Source organism: Vipera ursinii (assembly GCF_947247035.1).
Source record: "Vipera ursinii genome assembly, chromosome: Z".
Classification (NCBI taxonomy): Eukaryota; Metazoa; Chordata; class Lepidosauria; order Squamata; family Viperidae; genus Vipera; species Vipera ursinii.
Genome location: NC_139517.1, coordinates 47,895,779 through 47,913,320, shown reverse-complemented (window position 1 = coordinate 47,913,320; position 17,542 = coordinate 47,895,779). Strand labels below are relative to the sequence as shown.

The window sequence follows — 17,542 nt, the reverse complement described above, 5'->3', positions numbered from 1 at the left end:
AATCCTATGCCTATGTCAGACACTGTATAGTACATTTCTTGATAAGCAGGGTCTTCAGCTTCAGAAGAACAAAGGATTTCTAACAACTATCCACTGTACTACCTATACTATGCTTCAGAATAGCATAGACTGCCTCAGCAATGCTCTGAAGACTGATGCCTGTGGTGCTATTGAGGTAGTCCACAACCTTTCAAAAGAAAGAAAAAAAGTTTTAGATTGATAAGCTATATCCTATAGCCCTAGGGTTCCTATGGGTAGCAAGCCAAATTTAGGAGAGAAAAAAATCTCTTGATTTAATACATGAATGGACTAAAAGATAAGCTATATGTACCTGATTCCAGTCTTCATGCTTTAGCAGGAAAGAACTTGCACCAATTACTCCTACAGCTAGTAGCATGAGGTCTTCCTTTACAGAAACAAATTTGGCTCTGTGAAATTACAGTGACAAAATGATTTATTCCAGCAATAGTAATAATGCTGTACAAAGTTATTTAGATATATCAAAGCAATATGATTAAACAGTTGATTATTTTTAAAGCATTTCTCTTATTACATTCACCCCCTTTTTAATTAAAAGGTATGTTTTGAAGACCTCTGCTTATGATGGCTAAAATGGTTATTAACATTAAACTAAAACAGCACATTTCTCACAAACCCATTGTATTCAGTGGGGCCCACTCTTTGGTAAATAGATATTGCTTACACACCAAAAGAAGGAGCTATTTTTCAACAAAACAACATATTCTGAGATGAGGGTTGCTGCATTAAGACTGACCATCAATACAATAAAACAGATATATTTCTCTACATTTCTCCTATTAGATTGAATATATTAGGCAACAGTACTGAATCATGCTGTATTTTGCTGGCAGATAACAATGAAGAGGTGAATTTAATGTTTTTATTTCCCAAAAAATAAACATTAACAAAATTCAGTGCTGTGTATAATTAAATAATAGCAAAATGCCAGCAATCCTACCAGCATGAGAAAAAATTGTATTTTTTTTTCCAATTTCAGTGTATTGTGCTAGTGTGTTGGAAATGTAACATTTGGGAATAAAAGGATTTCTTAAGAAAATATGTAAATTTGATAAATCAGTGAAACATTTCTGTAATTACAAAAAATGACCCCAGATTCTAAAAGGTTATTTGAAATGTTAAAAGGCAAGTGAAAGGATCCAAAATGAAAGTTAAAAGTTAACTTTAATGCAGGGGTCCCCAACTTTTGGGGCAGTAGGGACGGTTCCGTGGAGAGAAGCTTTTCTGCGGACCGGGGTGGGTGGGTATGGTTTCACATGCTGCCTGCATCCTGGGGATGGGGCTTCACTTGCTTGTGCGACCCATTTCTGGCATGCTGCAGCCTGGTGCCAGTCCATGGACCAGGGGTTGAGGACCCTTGTTCTAATGAACCTATATAGCATCCCAAGAGGATCATCATGCATCGCTTTAGTAAAATATTTTCTATAAAAAAATATTGATCCATTGGCTGTAACACGAATTGACCAACTGTCTTGTCAGTCAAACATGACATCTTGGACAGGGTGGGAGGGAATGACTTGCCCCAAGTTATCCAGTCAACTTTCATGCCTAAAGTGAGACTAAATCCTGGTTTCTATCCTGGAGCCATAAAAGACTAAACAAAATTGGTTCTCTGGCTATATATCACCTGCTCTGAGAATATTTATTCTGAAGGGTAGCACAGAAAAGATTAAAACAAGATATCTAGAGGGAAATATTTATTCAGTTTAATGACCTTTTAAGCCATTTTTCAATTCTTTTATTTTAGTCTACAATAGCTCATCCCAGTAGTCTCTAAAACAAAGTAATTATATCTTTCCAGTAACTCCTCCAGGTCATATGCAATAATTTATCATAGGGAATACTTAGGTATATTTAAAGTTCAAAACTATCCCAAGTAAAGGATTGCCTTAAGTTGAGAATTGCCCATATTTAAACATTCTGCAGATGGAAAGATTAATATGATCCAAAGAAAAATCAGAAAGGTGTTCACATAAATGAAGCTAGATTTTATCAGGACAGCATTGTTTACAAACATATCTCTGTTAAAATCTGCTAGTGGAAATCTAATCCAGATTTTCTTGATATATAAAGTTCTTTCTCCATTTGTGCTATATGCACAACTTCCAATTTTTGATTTTCCTTTACAGCACACATTTATTGTTAGCTTGCTTCTTTCCAGAACTTACAGTTGAAGTTCACTTGGTGAGGAGTTTTCTATTGAAGACTTCAGCAAGGTATCATAAATATTGTTCCGCAATAAATATGATAAACTCAATAAATGTTTGCACACTTCATGCAGCTCTTTTGTCAGATGTAAATAGCCATTGTATCCTAGTATTGGGGGAAACCCAAGAATTAAATGTTGCAGGGAAGAGAGTGAGTTTCTATAAGGTGTAAGAATCTGTCTCCTTGATCTTAGTATCTGTGAGCTATCGAAACATTTGGTTTCCCCCCCCCCTCTTGATTCTGCCTGTTTCAATACTTGTCATTTAGATAGCTCCATATCCAAGGCAGGTCTAGAACTCACCATTTCCTGCTTTCTAGCCTTGTGCCTTAACCACTACACCAAATTGTTTCTCTAATTATAAGAACCCACAAAACGTCATTATATCTGTGATGCCTGTGATGAAGGTTGAGAATGATCATTGATCCACAGCATTTTATTAAAACATTTTGCTTTCTAACCACCAAGAGCAAAAAAACAAAACAAAAAGATAAAGAAATAATAGTATTCCTAAGAACAACAAGGACATGTTGATCATTGGTAACAAGAAGAAAATGTGTGGCCACTGCCTTCCCCTGAGATGTTCTGTAAATTGTCAGTTTATCCTACTTCTCTAGGATGTGACTTAAAAGATTTTTTTAATAGCAAAAGTTGACTACCTGCTGCCACCTGCTGTAGAACCTAAGCAATAAAAAGATTAGCAATTTAAATGTGGCTGCTCAACTAAGAGGGATAGATAAATCAGCATCATTATCAATATTTTTTACTAGCAGGGCAAAGCTGTTTCATAGACTACATTGTTTCCTGGGTTTACCTAAAACTTCTAGGAGAACTTCAACATAGGCAAGCGGAACTGGAACATTGACTTGAAAATGCAGAGCTTCCAAAATAGCTAGTTCTGATTCTAATAATTCTTCTGTAGTATATGAGAAACCCAAAGATTTCAGAAACTTCAGAACCATTTTGTTATTAACAATCTGTGTAAAAGAAATAAGAACATTACATCCAAAATGTCAGTTTTGCTTCACCATAGTGTACTATGTTTTGTTGGAATGGGTTGGGTTGTATGTTTTTAAACCAACATGAATCATAATGATACTAATAAGCTGCCCAATTAATTGACATTTTTGTTTACACTGCTAATAGTTTATATTTATTTATATATCAAATTTCTTAACCACCCCATCTCCCTCATAGTTGATAGTTCATCACTGTGAAAGCCAACTCTATATACAGTATTTCATATATCTCATTCACTACTAACCCAAGCTATTTATGAATAAATTGCTTAGCAATTTATAACATCTATTTTCATCTTCTGATCAGATTGTCTAGGAAGAAACAATTATATTTTCCCAAATGCACATGTGCACTTAACTCTTCTTTTTCTCTCATTGAGAAAGTCCACAAGATGGCTCAGAAACAAAAGAAAAAAGAACGAAAGTTATATAATACTGTATTATTTATTATTTATTTATTTATTATTTGGATTTGTATACTGCCCCTCTCCTGAAGGACTCGGGGCAGTGTACAGGGCAATTAAAACACTATATACAACACATAATATATAAAAATTAAAATAAATTAAACAAGTAGCCCTGAACAATAAAACACATTCTAAAATTTAAAATTTTAAATCTAAAATCCCAGTCCCTCAGTCCAGACCGGCAAGTTCAAATAGCCAAGTCTTCAGGTCGCGGCAGAAAGAACGAAGGTCGGCAGCCATCCAGAGCTCAACAGGGAGCTGATTGCAGAGGGCAGGCGCACCCACAGAGAATGCTCTCCCCCTGGGGGCCACCAGTCGACATTCCCTGACCGACGGCACCCTGAGGAGGCCCTCTCTGTGGGAGCGCACAGGATGATGGGAAGTTAACGCCGGCAAAAGGTACTCCCGTAAATAACCCGGACCCATGCCATTTAGGGCTTTATAGGTCATCACCAGCACCTTGAATCTCACCCAGAAGACAACTGGAAGCCAATGCAGCTCGCGGAGCAGAGGTGTTACATGGGAGTATCGGAAGACCCCCATCACAACTCGCGCGGCCACATTCTGCACCAGCTGGAGCCTCCGAGTGGTATTCAAGGGCAGCCCCATGTAGAGAGTGTTGCAGTAGTCTATCCGAGAGGTCACGAGCGCATGAGTGACTGTGCATAGGGCATCTCGGTCCAAGTAGGGCCGCAACTGGTGCACCAGGCGAACCTGGGCAAAAGCCCCCCTGGTCACAGCTCCTATATGATCTTCAAAACTGAGCTGTGAATCCAGGAGGACACCCAAGTTGCGAGTGTTGTGACTCAGGGCCAGCCTGTGGTTTCGGCAGCCGGCTCAGATGTGTCGGATGACTCAGATGAGGGGGAGGAGGACCGTGTGGGAGACGAACCGGTTGATGATGGCGTGGAGGCTTGGCAGAGTTCCCAGCCGGGGCCCTCTTCTCAGCTGCGTGAGCCCGATAGTGCGGAAGATGATGACCCACAGCTGGCCCTGTTCAAGGACGCCCGACGCAGGAGGCAGTCGAGCAGGAACAAACAAAGAAAGAATGTGGGACTCCTCGGGAGGAGGCACAGGGAGACCACGCCCTGAGCTCTCTATAAAAGGAGTGTTTGGGGAGGGGCTGGTTGCTGAAAGCAACTTTTCCGCTTGAGAAGACAAGCTCTAGTGTTTTTGTTAACTGCGTAATTAAATCTTGGCAGAAGCCTTTTAGCCTTGGACGCTCTCCAGTCTCTTCTTTTTGAATAGGGGTTTGCTAGAAGAGGGCTGGTTCAGAACAGCGAGCCCTATCTACGGGGGGTAACACCTCACCACCTATAGATAAAGATGGAATAGAATGGACAACCGAGATGCCAGTATGCACAGCCACTCGGTCTTGTCGGGATTTAGACGAAGTCTGTTCCTCCCCATCCAGACCCTCACCGCCTCCAGGCAACGGGACATCATGGCGAGGACATCACTGGGTTGATCTGGGGTGGAAATAAAAAGCTGGGTATCATCAGTGTACTGATGATACCCCACCCCAAAACCACGAATGACCTCACCCAGCGGCTTCATGTAGATGTTGAACAGGAGGGGCGAGAGAACCGACCCCTGAGGAACTCCACAAACAAGAGGCCTCGAGGCCGACCTCTGTCCCCCTGCCAACACCGACTGCGAACGACCCAGGAGGTAGGAGAACCACTGTAAAACAGTGCCACCCACTCCCAACCCCCTGAGGCGCCGCAGTAGAATACAATGGTCGATGGTATCAAAAGCCGCTGAGAGGTCTAATAGGACTAGGACAGAGGAGCAACCCCTGTCCCGAGCCCGCCAGAGATCATTCACCAGTGCGACCAATGCCGTATCCGTGCTGTACCCGGGCCTAAAGCCCGATTGGTAGGGGTCCAGATAATCCGCTTCCTCCAGGAACAGAGGAAGCTGATGAGCCACCACACTCTCAACAATCTTCGCTAAAAAGCGAAGGTTGGAGACCGGACGATAGTTGTTCAAAATGGTCAGGTCCAGGGCAGGCTTCTTGAGGAGGGGCCTCACCAACGGTTCCTTCAAGGCAGCGGGGAAGCTACCCTCTCTCAAAGAAGCAGTTATTACTGCCTGGAGCCAGCCTTGTGTCCCCTCCCGAGCTGCAAAAACCAGCTAGGAGGGGCATGGGTCCAATAAACAAGTGGTGGAACTCAGGTTCCCCATGATCCTGTCCACTTCTTCCAGAGTTACAGGATCAAATTCTTCCCAATTAATATTCCCAAGACCGCTCGATTCTCCATAGTCAGACTCTGCCCAGTCGGAGTCCAAGCCGGCCCAAATCTGAGCAATTTTATCCGCCAGATATTGACTGAATTCCTCGGCACGACCCTGCAGGGGCTCCTCCCTCACCTCCTGATTCAGGAGGGAGCGAGTCACCCCAAATAGGGCGGCCGGGCAATTATATGCGGACGCGATGAGGGCAGTGAAGTAATTAGACTTCGCTGCCTCCATCGCTGCGAGATAAGACCTCATGAAGGTTCTTAATCGCAATCGATCAGACTCAGACCGGCTGGACCTCCAACAGCTCTCTAGGCTCCTTCTACAACGCTTCATCTCCCGGAGCTCCACAGAAAACCATGGTGCCCACTGGGATCTATGCCGGGTCAGGGGCCGCATGGGAACAATGCGGTCGAGTGCCTCCGTGGCCACCCTTTCCCAGGCTTCCACTAAGGCATCGACCGGACTGTGAGCGAAGGTGGCAGGCACAGATCCAAGCGCCTCCTGGAACCGTTCAGGCTCCATTAGGCGCCTGGGACGGAACCACCTGGTCGGTTCCGTAACCCCGCAACAGGGGGGGCGAAGCGGAAGGCCAGCCGCAGGAGGTGGTGATCGATCCATGACAGGGGTGTAATAGCTGGAGATCCCCCTCCCAGATCATCAAGCCACTGTCCAGATAGAAAAATAAGATCGAGTGTGTGACCCCCACCATGAGTTGGGCCCTGAATTACCTGGGTCAGGTCCATGGCCGTCATGGAGGCCATAAACTCCCAAGCCAACCCCAACAACCAGGGACGGCAGGTTGAAGTCCCCCAGAACCATAGGTCTGGGGAACTCAACTGCCAACCCAGAGAGGGTGTCAAGGAGCTTGGGCAGGGCTGCTGCTACACAGGTAGGCGAAAGATACGCCAGCAACAAGCTCAACTGAGCCCCAGGGCCAAATCTCAGGAGGAGCGACTCACACCCGAATATCTGAGTAATGGTAGCCTCCCGCGGACACAAGGTCTCCCTTACAACCACCGCAACACCCCCACCCCTTCCCTGAGCCCGAGGCTGGTGAAGCACACGGAAACCTGGTGGGCAAAGTTCAATCAGAGGGACACGTCCCTCTGGGCCCAACCAGGTCTCAGTAATGCAAGCCAGATTATTCAAGGCAAATCTTGAATCTCCTTACTTTGTAATGAAAGCAAAGCTTGCTGGCAAGTTGAATGCAAGAGACTAAACGCAGCATATATGTGCCCTCCATTTGTACTTTCATTGAGGCCCAACTGCTGTCTTCTTCCTTTCCTGGAGTCAAATTAGAGAACTCTTCTAAAAATTTAAGCATATATCTAAAAATACAAAAACATAAATAACATATCTAGAGAAAATAACAGGTACGTACTTGAAATTTGCTTTACAGTTTACAAAAACAAATATCAAAACCATGTAACCACACTGATTTTACGGAGCAGAAACTATTCCAAAGATCATGAAACAATGTATGAAACAGGTAGAATAAGCTTTAGGACCTTCACCAGCCCCTCAAGAGTCAAACTGTCTATTAGGTCTTTCCTGAGTTTTCTCATGGTGCAATATGTTCACAATTGGATATTAACTGAGATAACTAAAATGGCACAAAATGTTGTTTAAATACTCCAGACTTATTCTCAGGCAAAGTTTTATTAAAAAAAGAGCTGGGAAAGAAGTATACAAGGAATGAAAACTCTTGTAATGTAAACTGTATCTGAGATTGTATTTGAGGACTGAATGTATTTTTAGTGATGTCCACAAATTCTGCCTCTGACTGACTTTGGGATTTTGCTACTCAAAGCTGGTCTGTCATTAAAGACCTTTGGACTTGTAACTGTAGCTAAGGTATTCCCCTCAAACAATCCTTTGCAATTTTAAAAAGGAAGAGTATATATTTTATTTTATTTATTTATTTTATTAAATTTATATACCGCCCTTTCCCGAAGGACTCAGGGCGGTTTATAGGGTATTTTAAAATCAAACCAATACAAAATACAAAAGTTAAAAAACAATTAAAAAAAGATTAAATTATCCCTAAAAATAAAAACCCCAGTTAAAAATTCTCAGCCTGGGCCGGAGAGCTCAAAGAGCCAGGTCTTCAGGTCCCGGCGGAATGAACGAAGGTCATGGGCAGTCCTAAGCTCCACGGGCAGCTGGTTCCAGAGGGCAGGCGCACCCACACAGAAGGCCCTTCCCCTGGGTGTTATCCGCTGGGAATCTTTTACCGGCGGCATCCTGAGAAGGCCCTCCCTGTGTGAGCGCACTGGACGAAGGGAACTTGATGCTGACAGCAGGTGTTCCCTCAAATAACCCGGACCCAAGCCATTCAGGGCTTTATAGGTCATCACCAGCACCTTGAATCTCACCCAGAGGGCAACCGGAAGCCAATGCAGCTCGCGGAGCAGAGGTGTTACATGGGAGTATCGGGAAACCCCCATCACAACTCATGCAGCCGCATTCTGCACGAGTTGAAGCCTCCGAGTGGTCCTCAAGGGCAGCCCCATGTAGAGAGCGTTGCAGTAGTCTAAACGGGAGGTCACGAGCGCATGAGTGACTGTGCGTAGGACATCTCGGTCCAGATAGGGTCGCAACTGGCGCACCAGGCGAACCTGGGCAAAAGCCCCCCTGGTTTTCAAAATTGAGCCGTGAGTCCAGGAGGACGCCCAAGTTGTGAGCCCTATCAACGGGGGGTAACACCTCACCCCCCATCGTTAAAGGTGGAATAGTTTGGTTAACCCGAGATGCCAATTTGCACAGTCACTCAGTCTTGACAGGATTGAGACGAAGCCTGTTTCTCCCCATCCAGACCTGGACCGCCTCCAGGCAACGGGACATCACAGCGAGGGCATCGCTGGGTTGATTCGGGGTGGAGAAAAAAAGTTGGGTATCATCAGCGTACTGATGATACCCCACCCCGAAACCACAAATGACCTCACCCAGCGGCTTCATGTAGATGGGGTGGATCTCTGCCGTCCCGTCAACACCGACTACGAGCGGCCCAGGAGATAGGAGAACCACCGTAAAATGGTGCCTCCCACTCCCAGCCCCCTGAGACGCCGCAGTAGGATACCATGGTCGATGGTATCGAAAGCCGCTGAGAGATTTAATAGGACTAGGACAGAGGAGCAACCCGGTCCCGAGCCCGCCAGAGATCATTCACCAGCGCGACCAATGCCGTCTCCGTGCTGTGCCCGGGCCTGAAACCCAATTGGTATGGGTCGAGATAATCAGTTTCCTCCAGGAACAGAGGAAGCTGATGCGCCACCACGCTCTCAACAACCTTCGCCAAAAAGCAAAGGTTGGAGATTGGACGATAGTTATTTAAAACAGCCTGGTCCAGGGCTGGCTTTTTGAGGAGGGGTCTCACCACCACCTCCTTCAAGGTGGCGGGGAAGACACCCTCCTTCAAAGAAGCAGTTATTACTGCCTGGAACCAGCCTAATGTCCCCTCCCGAGCCGCATAAACCAGCCAGGAGGGGCACGGATCCAACAAAAAGGTGGTGGAGCTTAGCCTCCCCATGATCCTGTCCACATCATCAGGGGAAACAGGATCGAACTCAGTCCAGATAACATGCTCAAGACCGTCCGATTCCTCCACATCAGACTCTGCCCAGTCAGAGTCCAAGCCGGCCCGGATCTGAGCGATTTTGTCTGTCAGATGATGACTAAACTCCTTGGCCAGTCCCTGTAAAGGATCCTCCCTCACCTCCTGGTTAAGAAGGGAGCGAGTCACCCTAAACAGGGCGGCCAGGCGATTATCTGCGGACGCGATGAGGGCGGCGAAGTAATCAGCCCTCGCCGTCCTCATCACAGCAAGATAAGACCTTATAAAGGTTCTTAGCTGCAATCGGTCAGATTCGGAACGGCTGGACCTCCAACTGCTCTCTAGACCCCATCTCCGACGCTTCATCTCCCAGAGCTGCGCAGAAAACCATGGAGCCCAACGGGATCTGTGCCGGGTCAGAGGTCGCAAGCGTACAACACAGTTGAGTGCCTCAGTGGCCGCCTTTTCCCAGGCATCAACCAAGGCATCAACTGGGCTGTGAGTGAGGGCGATGGGTATAGACCACGGGTCGGCAACCCGCGGCTCCGGAGCCACATGCGGTTCTTTGAACCGTCTCCTGTGGCTCCCAACCACCCGGTGCGCGCACACCTCTTCGAACGGGCAGTGGTGCGCGCACAGCTCTCCAAATGGAGAGTGGCAGAAAATGGAGAGTGCCCGAACAGGCAGCGGCGCCGCTCATTGGGAAAGCTGCCGCGGCCCGTTTGCACAGCTGCTCCCTTCAGAGGAAGGCGGCAGCCTGCAAACATGCCGTGGCAGCTTTCCTAACAAGCGGCGCCACTCCAAACCTTTGGAGAGGTGCGCGCGCACCTCCGCGCGAACAGGCAGCGGCGCCGCTCTTTGGAAAGCTGCCGCGGCACGTTTGCAGGCTGCCAAAGTCCGCAGTTCTGCAAACGGGCCGCGGCAGCTTTCCCAACAAGCGGCGCCGCTACCCGTTCCAAGAGGTGCGCGCGCACCTCTCCGAACGAGCGGAGGTGCGCGCGCACCTCTCCACGAACGGGCAGCGGCGCCGCTCTTTGGGAAAGCTGCCGTGGCATGTTTGCAGGCTGCCGAAGGCGGCAGCTTTGGAAACGGGCCGTGGCAGCTTTCCCAACAAGCGGCGCCGCTGCCCGTTCCAAGAGGTGCACACGCACCTCTCCAAAGGTTTGGAGAGGTGCACACGCACCTCTCCAAAGGTTTGGAGAGGTGCACACGCACCTCCGCTCGTTCGGAGAGGTGCGCGCACACCTCTCGGAACGGGCAGTGGCGCCGCTTGTTAGGAAAGCTGCCGCGGTCCATTTGCAGGCTGCCGCCTTCCTCTAAAGGCGGCAGCTGTGCAAACGGGCCGTGGCAGCTTTCCCAACGAGCACCGCTGCTGCCCGTTCGCATGGAGGTGCGCGTGCACCTCTCCAAAGGCTTGGAGAGGTGCGCGCACACCTCTGCTCGTTTGGAGAGGTGCGCGCGCATCTCTTGGAACGGGCAGTGGAGCCGCTTGTTAGGAAAGCTGCCGCGGCCCGTTCCATCATACATTAAAAAAATGGCAATTGCGTGCGTCTGCGCATGTGCAAGAAAAAATGTTTTTGCGCATGCGCGTGCATGGACGCACGCACACGGCTCCCACTTTTTTGTGTGTGTGATGGAACTGGTTCCCAGTGGCTCTTTTCCTTTTTCAGGTTGCCGACCCCTGGTATAGACCCAAGCGCCATCTGGAACCGTTCAGGGCCTATTAGGCACCTGGGGCGGAACCATCTAGTTGGTTCCGCCGCCCAGCAGCGGGGGGTGGCATAACGGAAGACCAGCCGCAGGAGATGATGGTCGGACCATGACAGGGGGGTAACAACCGGTAAACCCCCTCCCAAATCATCCAACCACTGTCCAGACAGGAACACCAGGTCGAGAGTGTGTCCCCCCACATGAGTCGGGCCTTGAATTACCTGGGTCAGGTCCATGGCCGTCATGGAAGCCATGAACTCCCAGGCTAGCTCCGATGACCCTCCCAGGGAAGGCAGGTTGAAGTCACTCAGCACTATGAGCCTGGGGAACTCCACCGCCAAACCTGAGAGGGTGTCGAGCAGCTCGGGCAGAGCTGTTGCCACACAGCTGGGTGCCAGGTATGTAAGCAACAAACTCATCTGAACCCGAGAACCACATCTCAGGAGGAGGGACTCACTCCCGCCAATCTGGACAATGGTGGTCTCCCGCGGGCATAAAGTCTCCCTGATAACCACCGCCACCCTGCCGCCCCTACCCTGAGCCTGTGGCTGGTGTAGCACACGGAAACCTGGGGGGCATAACTCGATCAGAGGGACCCCTCCCTCCGAGCCCAACCAGGTTTCTGTAATGCATTTTAGTTTTTTTTATTTATAGGTTAATGCTTTGACTTGGCTGTTCTAACTACATCAACAAAGCAATAAAAGTATAAGTTACAGGAAATAAAACTGGAACCTTAAGCACATCTACTTAGAGGGAAATCCCACAAAAGGAATATTGTTTACTCTGCGGTAAGCATATAAACTAATACTTCTCTCCTAATAACGGTCAAAGAGAAAATAAATACCTTTCAAATATCTCTATTGCTTGATACGTGGCTGATTCACTTAGATTCCACTTCCCAGCTAAAAGAAAAACAAATTCTGACAGAGACACAAGAGAAAACGATCATAGTTAGAAGCTCTTCTAAAATGTCTTTCAGAATTTCATCTCAGTTTAGAGAACCTGTTAAGGCCAATTTTTACCTACTATCTGTGTGTCTTTGAAGCAGCCTGCCTCATCGCACAGCTCACTCAAATACCGCTCATTCTCCATAGCCATGTGAAGGAAAGTATCTTGGATAATTCCAGGGGTCACTACTCCAAAGATAGGTTCTGAATACTGGTATCGGGCTGATACCTGTACAGGTAAGCCCATCCTAACAGTATTGTTAATACTCTGAAAAAATAGTAATTTATTATTAAACAATAATTGATTGCTTCCAAAAGTTCCTTCCAACTGTTTCTATTAATAAGAAATATAACGATGGTTAAAACAGATTATAGTGGCATCTATCATATTAAGATCTTATATACTGATATTTTTATGTTAATGCTGTTTGTTTAAACTGCTTAGATTTAACAGCATTGAAGTGGCATTAAAGCATCAAAAATAAAAACAATTCAATATAAACTTTATGAAAGGCCCAAGAAGGTAATTTAGAAATGAAAAGATAAAACTAGTCTTTGAAGTTCCAGTTACTGTCTTTGAAGTTCCAGTTGCTAAAATTCCTAAATGCATCTATGACTGAAGATTAATTGATGGGTGAAAAAGAAGAAAAGGGCACCCTGGGTACCAAAGCAGTAGATACATCCATGATATGGTTAAATGTCTATGGAGATTCTCAGTCATTCAGGTCATAGTTATCCCAAAGGTGCTTTTTTCACGAGGCAACTGGACTTTTTTGTTTTATTTTGAAGATGTTTTGCTTGTCATCCAAGAAGCTTCTTCAGCTCTGACTAGATCACAGCTGTCAAACTCGCTGTCACATGATATGTCGTGACGTATCGTGACTTTTTTCACATTACCGGAGCTAGGGTGGGCGCGGCCTCCACATGATGCAACTGGCCTGTGGGCTGGCAGTTTGACGCACCTAGATGGTGGGGAATAGAAGGATTTATATTCCTTGCAGACAGCTGCTCATTTGCATTTTTTTAAAGAAAAAGGTTTATCTGTGTCCTCAGGGTCACCTGAGTAGCGCAAATGGGTGTGGAGCCTTCTTAGAACTGCAAAATGGACTGTGTTGTAGACAGGAGATAGATGATGTTGGATCCCTCCCCCTTTGTTGAGAGAGGGCTGTTCAATTCAAACCAGTAGTTTTCTCTGTCCAAAATGTGGACTTGGCTGTTTTCAAGAGTGGCCTTTTGTCCTTTAAATGCAGATGGATTGCTGAATCTTGTCCTAATGGGTTCCTTTTATGTTGTGCCATGAGTTTATGAAGTGGTTGTTTTGTTTCCCCAATGTACAGATCTGCACATGGCTCACTGCATTATACTGCATATACCAGTTTGTGTCTGGGTGATTTAACCTTGGGATGGACAAGCTTCTGCCTTAGTGTATTCATGGGTTTGAAGTATGCACTTGTATTGGCTGAAGATCCTCTTGAGCTTTTCCGATATTCCTACAATGTATGGAATGACAATGTTGTTTTGTTTATTGTTTTCTTCTTTGTTATGAAAGAGCTCCTGCTGAGTCCTTTCTGGGATTTGTTGAAGGCCCACTTGGGATAGCCACACATTCTGAGGGCTTCCTTGATGTGTTTTAGTTCTTTTTCTTTCCCATCTTTGCTAGCAGGCAGACCTTCAGCTCTGAGGTGTAGGGTTCTGATAACTCCCATTTTGTGCTCCATTGGATGGTGAAAATCAAAATGTAAGTATTGGTCAATGTGTGGGGGTTTTCTGTAAACTTCAATATTAAGGCTTCTGTCTTCTTTAATGTATATTACACAGTCCAGGGAGGCCAGACTATTTTTCTTAACACCTTCCCCTGTGAATTTGATGTATCTATTGACAGAGCTGATGTGTTTGGTGTTTGCTTCCAATTCCTGTGTTTTCATTTTGACCCAAGTATCATCCACATATCTATACCAGTGAGTGGGTGGAATTCCTGTGAAGGAGTTTAGGGCTTTGGTTTCTACCTCTTCCATACAGAGATTGGCTACAATGGGGGACACAGGTGAACCCATGGTGCAGCCGTGTTTCTGTCTGTAGAAACCTTCATTGTTTCCAGAACCTGCATCCCAGAACCTGAAAACACGAGAGGCCTTACCCTGAATGTCAGGGGGCAATGGCTATCAGCATTGATCAGAGAGTGAAGTAGGGGAAACCCTCACCCCCTAGAGGCTATGGAGGCGGTGGCTAAAATGTAAATGGGAGCAGCAGCCATAATGGGGATCCTGCAAGAAGATCCAGGGGGAATGCCCAAGACTAGGCAATGGCGTGGCTCAGCAAAAATGCAAGGCATCCCGCCAGGTGTGAAGTTTGACGGAGACTCTCAATAGCTTGGGTTCTTCCTAACTCATGTCCTTACCTACATGCAAGAGTCATACTTTTCTGAGAGGATAGCTAAGGCAGGACCTTACACATGTGCAAATCTGTACATTGGGGAAACAAAACAACCACTTCATAAACATATTGCATAACATAGGAGAACAAACCCATTAGGACAAGATTCAGCAATCCATCTGCATTTAAAAGACAAAAGGCCACTCTTTTGAAAACAGCCAAGTCCACCTTTTGGACAGACAACTTCTGGTTTGAAAGGGGTCAAAGAGGCCATCTATGCCAAAACTGAACAGCCCTCTCTCAACAGAGGGGGAGGGATACAATATCATCTATCTCCTGTCTACAATATAGTCCATTCTGCAGTTCCAAGAAGGCTCCACACCCATTTGCACTACTCAGGTGACCCTGAGGACATAGATAACCTCCAAATGGGCCCAACGATCCTCTGAAAGAATGCAAATGACCAGCTCTCTGCAAGGAGTATAAATCCTTCCATTCCCATCCAGTCAGAGCTGACAAGCAAAACCTCTTCAAAGAAAAACAAGAAAGTCCAGTGAAAAACCACCTTTGGGATCACGATATGGCTAGTAATATATTTCATATAAGCCTATCTTTAGAAAATTAACAACAACCTTATTTAAAAAGTCCCTTTGTTTAAGGGGACAACAGGAAATACGTTCAGAATTGTACCATTAAATTGCTAAACTCAATTAGAACGTGTAGACATAGAGTATATTAAATACCTAGTCAAGGAAAGAAAAACTATGCTTCTCCAAGTTTTTAACCTTCGCTTTGAAGGGCAGGAAAAAGATACATAATTAATTTAAGGTTAAACTCTTCAATTCCTCACCTATCATACCGTGTCATAAAGTTTATATGTTGCTCCTCCCCTTTTACTTAGCGTTTGCCCTCACCAAAGATGGCAAAAAAAGTGTAACCGCCCCAGTAACTGTCGGGTTCTTTTTTAAAATGGCTGACGTCGTAATAAGCGTAGGTCACAGCCCTCACTAAAAATGGCTGCGCAGGCCTCACTGTCTTTTGGAGTTGATATCTACTTTCTTGCCAAGGTCCTGGGAAAGATGTCGGCGCCGCAACAAGGAGAGGAGTTTTCGCGCGTGCCGCCAATGAATGCCAAGGCTCAAAGGATGGCACCCGTTGGATTTAACCCAGGGCCAGGCATGGGGATGGTTCGGCGAGGGATGAACGCTCGCAACAACGCCATAGCTCTCGGGCTAGGAGTTGCCGCCGCAGGAATCTGTATCCTTTGGTAATCTGAGCGTCATGGCTGTCCGAAAGGGAAAAGCGTGTTGTGGGCCAGTTCCGTTGTTTGCGTCCCTGGGCTTTAGTAATCTTTTCTTGTTCTTGCGAGCCTCCGTAAGTCCACAGAAGCAGGTTTAAAATCAGGGGCGAGAGCGGAAATTCAGATGTTTTCTATTGTATGGCAAGCAGAACCTTGCGCCCTGCAGACCTAGTAGACATGGAATGTTTGTTATTCTAGTTCTCTCCCTGATTTTATGAGGTGTGTGGGGGATCAAGATTGCCCTATTTTGCCTTAGTTTTATTCTTGCAGTTACAACAACGCAAGAAATGACTGGCTGACGATTACTCTTCCAGTGCCCTGGTCCAGGTTCTCATAAGCCAAAACTTATTCACTATACCATCTGAAACTGAAATTTAGCAAGTTTGGGAGACGCCAGATTTTTTTCACAGTGAGTTGCATGAAACAGGAAGTTTCCTTGTATGTTTTTGTTCATAGCTATAGGGAATCAAAATGCATTGCTCCTAGCAACATTCCAACCTATTTCCTGGATCCAGATGGCTGAGAGTTTTGAGCTAGAATTTGCAGGTATCGAGATATTTTTCTGCCTGTTCAAGGTTATAAGAGGGGTTTTGAAATGTAAGCATTTATTTAACCAAATTTTTGTGGTCCTTTCTCCAGAATATGGGGCCCATCATTTGTTCATGCAGAATGAGGTGGACATTGTGTTTCTTTGTTAAAGCACTTCTGACATCATTTTTTTTTCTAGGAGAGGTAAATTTTGAAAGACAAATGGTATTATCTTTCTTAATTTCTCCAGACTTTTCCTTTGCATCCAGTTTAGCGCAGAGATAGTGTCATGGTGTAATGCCTCTTGATTGGTGGTGGAAATGACTGAGTTTTATTTATTAGGGGCTAGTAACATGCATAATGTAATCTTTTTCCTGAGCTTTCATGTGCAGATGCCTACACCATGTATGCTTTCTCCCAAGATGTCTTGCTGAATGAAGTAGAAACAGAGGCTGAAATCATCCGAGCACAGGCAGCAAAGACCTCATCAGATTGAGGTTGAAAAAACTGAAGAATTACCCATTTTAGATGTTGAAAGTCAACATTCTTCTTTGTGCACTGAGATTGAGGATAAGTTATACAACTACTCTAAGGACAACACCCTGCATTTCAAATTGTTTACTGATAACATATATTGCCATGTCTAAGCTATAAAAGCTATTTAACCCTTTTATCTGCTTTGTGAAACTCCAATAAACAAACTCAGTGGAGGATAATTGTGTGTGAGAAGTTGTTTTAGGGTAGAACTCCAAACTGCCTGAGGAAGAAGGCTCAGAAGTTTTCTGGTCTGAGTTATGTTTTAAAATACATTTTATATCTGAAAGAAGATAATGATTTATTTTCCAGTAGTATAGGTGAACTCTTTGTGCTCCTCATATACATGTAATTTACCAGGGTATCAGTCTTTATCAACATATATTTATTAGAACTATAAACTTCAAAGGGGTATTTTATTTTCTTGGTGCTTTGGGGAAGAATACTCCTTCAAAGATGTTTATGAAGTAAATGACTCCTACTGTCATACCTTTGGTTTATATTCTGTAGTTCCCTCCACCCACCTCCCTCAGCTAGAACAAACACAAAATGCCTCAATAAGGTTACCAATGTTGCCTCCACAGTGCAAAACACTGTTAACCAGGTCAAATTCTAAATTCCT

The 17,542-nt window shown here is 45.6% G+C and overlaps 1 protein-coding gene and 1 long non-coding RNA gene across 2 annotated transcripts; one reads left to right on the top strand and one right to left on the bottom strand.

Annotated features, from left to right (window-relative positions):
• Positions 1–47: 47 nt before the first annotated feature.
• On the bottom strand, positions 48–12,432 carry CNTD1 (cyclin N-terminal domain containing 1; the record flags this gene model as incomplete). Its single annotated transcript, XM_083378165.1, has 7 exons — positions 48–187; positions 332–428; positions 2,208–2,352; positions 3,060–3,222; positions 7,147–7,303; positions 12,083–12,158; positions 12,261–12,432. 7 exons carry the CDS (start codon positions 12,430–12,432, stop codon positions 80–82), a joined length of 918 nt encoding a protein of 305 aa, XP_083234291.1. The 3' UTR covers positions 48–79.
• Positions 12,433–15,534: 3,102 nt separating this feature from the next.
• Positions 15,535–17,102, top strand: LOC310648347. Its single transcript, XR_014494074.1, has 2 exons — positions 15,535–15,815; positions 16,779–17,102. It is a non-coding gene; the product is annotated as an uncharacterized lncRNA (long non-coding RNA).
• The last annotated feature ends 440 nt before the right edge of the window (positions 17,103–17,542 follow it).